Here is a 4,914-nt window from a genome sequence, read left to right on the forward strand (position 1 = left end):
CCCCCCCCCCCCCCCAGCTGGCCTGCCAGTTGAGGAGGGAACATGACCAGGTGCTTGGCCCAGCTCTGGGCACAGTGGGGGGAGGAGAGGGAGAAACACCCTGCTGGGGCTTCCTTTGGCATTGGGAAGACCCAGTGGTTCTCAGTGGTGACAGATGACAGAACAAGAAGCAATGGCTCAAGATGCATCAAGGGATGTTTAGGTTGGCTATTAGGAAAAACGTTCTCACTAGGAGGGTGGTGAAGCACTGAAACAGTTTACTTAGAGAGGTGGTGGCATGTCCATCCTTGGAGGTTTTTAAGGCCCAGCTCAACAAAACCCTGGGTGGAATGATCTTGTTGGGGAGGGTCCTGCTCTGAGCAGGGGGTTGGACTAGATGACCTCCTGAGGTCCCTTCCAACCCCAACTTCCTGTGATTCTATGACCCTGGTTGGGCATGCAGAGCTAGGCTGGGGGTAGTCCCCCCCCCCCCCCCAGCACTCCCTGCTCAGCTGGCTGAGGAGGGGGCATGGCTTGGTGATCATCAGCCTGGCTTATGGCTCCAGGCATGGGGGGAGAGAGGGAGAAATGCCTTGTCAGGAGCTTCCTGCATCCCCCACACCCTAGAAAGACCCTGGCTGGGGGTTCAGTGCTGGGTGGGGGGGAAGGAGGGAGGTGGTTTCCCCCCCACACCTCTTCAGCTGGCCTGGGACTGAAGGAGGGATGTGGCTATGGAAATGGCTTGTCTCCTGGCTCTGGGCAGAGAGCAAAGAAGGAGAAAAGCCCTGCTGGGGCCTTCCCTCCCTCCTCCTGCGTGGGGGAGACCCTGGCTGGGGGTGTGGGGCTGGGTGGGGTGGCAAGTTTCCCCCCATGCACCCTCCTTAGCCAGCCCAGGACTCAGTAGGGGGCTTGACTAGGGGGATTGCCCAGCTCCCTGCCAGGCATAAGAAAGGAGAGAGAGAGGGAGAAATGCCCTGCTAGGAGCTTTCCCCCCTCCCCCTATGCCAGAAAGACCCCAGCTGGGGGTCTGTGTGTGTGTGGGGGGGTGGTCCCTCAGTCCTGCTCAGCTGGTCAGAGGCTGAGGAGGGGGCATGCCTCAGGGAACACCAGGCTTCCAGCTCTCTGCAGTGGCTGGCAGGGTGGGAGGTGTGCCCTAGTGCCCCCCGGGTACTGGTGTGGGCCACTACAGGGGTCTGACTGCCTTTCTGGTTTGAAAAGTGAACATCAGTTCACCTGCTTGTTGGTTCAATCTAGGCAGTTTAGAGAAACCTGCAAAGATTTAATCAATTCAGCCTCAAGCTTTTTGACTGTCTGTACTTAGCCAAAGTGTTAAATAATTTGGAGCCAACTCTTTTGTAATGATGCACGTGATAAACATATTATTACTGATTTGCATCTTGTATCCATCAGCTGACCTCTTTTGCAAAACCCTAGATCCAATGGTGCCCCAGTTAGACTTCAGTAATGCACACATTATTTCAACAGCTCATCCTAACTGCAGGCAAGCAATTTAAAATGAGTAAGCTTTTTCACTACTAATTATTTGGTGTTGGTATAAAATTACAAGAGAGTAGATCAGTACAAATAACAAGATAGTCATTTTAAAATCCAGATACAGTGAGCTCCCAGCCAAGATAATTTTCCCAAGTGTTTATACATTGTGGTGTTGGACCCATCTCCCTATGTGGGTTGTTCCCATTGACACTGGTGGTCACAAATGTACACATAGGTTCCCGTTAGGCAAGCTGTAAGGACTGAAAACAGAAGCTGAAGCAAATTGTTCTATTTTCATTTAAATATGTTTGAAGGACTTTCATTTAAGCATATCACTTATTTACATCTACATAATGATAAGAGTGTTACAGTTAGGCTTAATGTTTGCCATTATATTGCTAAGAGTACCTGTTGGCTTTTGCAGTAAGTTCTGCAAACTTGTTGTTCAAATTCAGTTATTTTACCATTAAAAAGACGTGTGTATCTATCTTTCGTAAAAGGAAAAGGTTGTCAGAAAGGTAATGATTATACGATTTTTTCCAACCATGCTTAAATAAGATCTATCAGGTAAGCTCTTTAGAAAAGAAATGCTATTCTGTGAAATGTCAGTAAAATGGTTAATGTGCTTTTGAATGCTGTGTAAAGGACAAAACCTTATCTGTTTCATCTTTGCATTTTTGGTACCTTTGGTACGCCCTTTTCCCCAGGAAGAATTAGAGGTATTTATCAGAATTCATTATGATGAGCTCTGCTTAGCATTATGTATCCTCTCTCTATCTTACTTTTTCTTTTTTTGATGAGGCATAGTCCAAAGAGGTTCCTAAACATTTTTAAAGTAGAACCATAATTACAAATTAAATGCGTGGTGGTGAAAGTAGATTCTGGGAGACAGATTCACAATTACGAGCCAACATTCAGGGAGCACCAAGGTGGATAGAAATGAAGAATGCACATATTTTTATTTAAATTTAAATTCACATTTTTAAATAATTTTCTTGCAAACACTTTCTTGTTTGAAATGGTAACATTTTTTATAATGCTAAGATTATTGAGGGATATATGGATTCTGTCTGTAAATGGTCAATGTATATGGTCATTGTAAAGCTTACACTACTTATTGAAGGATTTATGGATTCTGTCTCTAAATGGAGAATTTTACCTTTCAGGGAAGCTGTTGTCTAATGTAGAGGGGAAAGAATCAAGTTGGCACTAGCCACCCATCCCCCAGTACAGGTAGTAAGGGAGGAGCAAAGCTCTGCTCCGTTATGCAAACATACTATTTTGGAAATCAGATGCTAAAACTTGTAGTGCTAAGTAAGTTTTGAATTTTATTTTCTAGCTCTTCAGTAAGAAGCAGAACAGAAAACTATTAGATTTGCCTCTGATATTGGGTTGGTACCAAAGAGTTCAGGAAGTACCTGGAGTAAAGGCAGCTGCTTCTAAGAGCAATATGCAGTTTCTCCAGTTTCCAGACTTGCTGTCTTCCCCAGAAGAGCATCTCCAAGATTTCAGTACATTTTCTGATGGGTCAGAAGAGGACCATGAAGACAAACAGTTTATAGGTGGTCCAAGGCCAACCATGACAAAGTTAATGGTAATTAAACTTCTTAATTTGTTATTTCAATAATAATAATAAGGTTGTAATTACAATTTTGCCCAAATACTTATAAGGGCAATGTAGCATTCAATGAGAAGTGCTTGGAAAACACCTCTGGATGTATTAATCATTTTAATAAATATTTTTCTCTCTCTGTTGTTGAGCTAGAGATGTTTTAAAATTTATATTTAATTTGTATTACATTTATATTAAATTAATCAGAAATTATAAATTTTAAGACTATCAGAAACTAGGAAATAAGATGATGTTTTTGATGAAAATACAGAAATGTTGCTAATCATCACAAAAGCAAAAAAAGGACCAGTTCTAGAAATGTAGTAAATAGCTGCTTTTGGTATTTGGGTTTAGTAATTGTGTGTGAATTACTATTTATGCTGAACTGAGAGCACTGGGGAACCAAATTAGGTTTTGTCAAAGCTAATATAAAAATGCCCATCACTTTTTTTTTCGTAAAAGACAATACAGTGCTTCCATTGGAAAATGAATGGTGGGGAAGCACAGAGAACATAGCTACAACATTATGGAGAGACAGCTGTACTGTTGTATGATCCTGCACCATTTAGGTCTGCAGGAACCCTGCTGCTGACTTCAGTGGGCACAGGATCAAGATCCTGTAGACTTTGATTGAATCGAATTATTTCTTATATGTAGGAAAGAGGCATTGAAGCAACATTTTCTCCTCACCCAACCCCATGCTGGACACTGGACTGGAGCAATCTACCAGCAGCAGTCAATCCTGGAGAAGGTAGGGGGTCCTTTTTTCCTCTCCGCTTTACCTATAAAAGCAATAATTCTTCAAGTAAGGTTAATTGTCAGGTTTTTTTATTTGGGAAAATAGAAATAATAGTGCCTAAGTTTTACAAAACACTCTTCATCAGTAAAGCTAAAGCTGCTGATCAAAGGAGGGTAAGCATCATTTTAACTTCATTTCACCTATGGGGAAACTAAGGCAGGAAGATGAAGTGACTTGCCTAAGGTCATGCAGCAGACCAGTGGCCATGTCAGAAAAAGAACTCATTTCCCCCAAGTCCTAGGCCAGTTCCCAGGTCATTAAGCCACAAGATCTCCTGAGTGCACAATGAATGGTATGTTTATCCCCACATGTCCATTGTTATATTTTCAGCTGTGACCTTAGGATTCCTTTATGGGTTAAAGTAATAGTGAGTATTGTTGTGACTGATTTCCTTTGCCTCTGAAACAACACCTGTTTTTAATCAGTGTCAAAAAATGTCTTCTAGTAAAAAAAACCCCCAACTTGTGAGAACTTGCACCAAACTTCCCTTCTTTAGGCTTCCTGCTACAACTCTCTGCTGTGCTTTGGTTCTATCTAGGCTGAGAACACTTCTACAAGACAGAAACAAGCGTTTGGTTTCTTTTCTTTGATCCTTTTCAGGGATGGCCTGAGTATTGAGTACAGTTGACATAATATAATTTCCTTGCCAGCCGTCAGGAATCTAGTGAAAAGTAATATTTCTGTAGAAAAATGGAGAAGGGTTGATGCAGTATGTTTAGAGTACTGGTGGAGCTAACTGCAGTAGCATGGCGCTTTGTGCAGACTGATTTTATTCCTGGGGGTGGGTGATGCAAAGGTAGACATACCTTTAGAGACTTGCTGAAAGGCTAACACAGTGAAATACTTCATCAGACAGATTACGTGTTATGATCCATTTAAGAAGCATAACGGTTTTATGCATAGAAATTTCCTCTGTACCTTAAAATATATAGAAATAAGGTCTCTTGCCATACGATACATTTTTGGAAGTCATAGGATCGTAGAAATTAGGGATGGAAGGGACCTTACAAGGTCATCTAGTCCAGCCCCT

General features: G+C 42.4%; 1 protein-coding gene across 3 annotated transcripts in view; it reads left to right on the forward strand.

The window, feature by feature from the left end:
- The window catches only part of GSTCD (glutathione S-transferase C-terminal domain containing), a 184,115-nt gene that overhangs the window by 64,973 nt on the left and 114,228 nt on the right, over positions 1-4,914 (forward strand). For all 3 annotated transcript variants that reach the window (XM_019521928.1, XM_019521927.1, XM_019521926.1), the window contains exons 4-5: positions 2,813-3,067; positions 3,743-3,836. In XM_019521928.1, coding sequence (XP_019377473.1) covers positions 2,813-3,067; positions 3,743-3,836 — 349 coding nt within the window. The remainder of the gene's footprint in view (positions 1-2,812; positions 3,068-3,742; positions 3,837-4,914) is intronic.

Source organism: Gavialis gangeticus, unplaced genomic scaffold (genome assembly GCF_001723915.1).
Source record: "Gavialis gangeticus isolate Ggan-Ray unplaced genomic scaffold, GavGan_comp1, whole genome shotgun sequence".
Lineage (NCBI taxonomy): Eukaryota > Metazoa > Chordata > Crocodylia > Gavialidae > Gavialis > Gavialis gangeticus.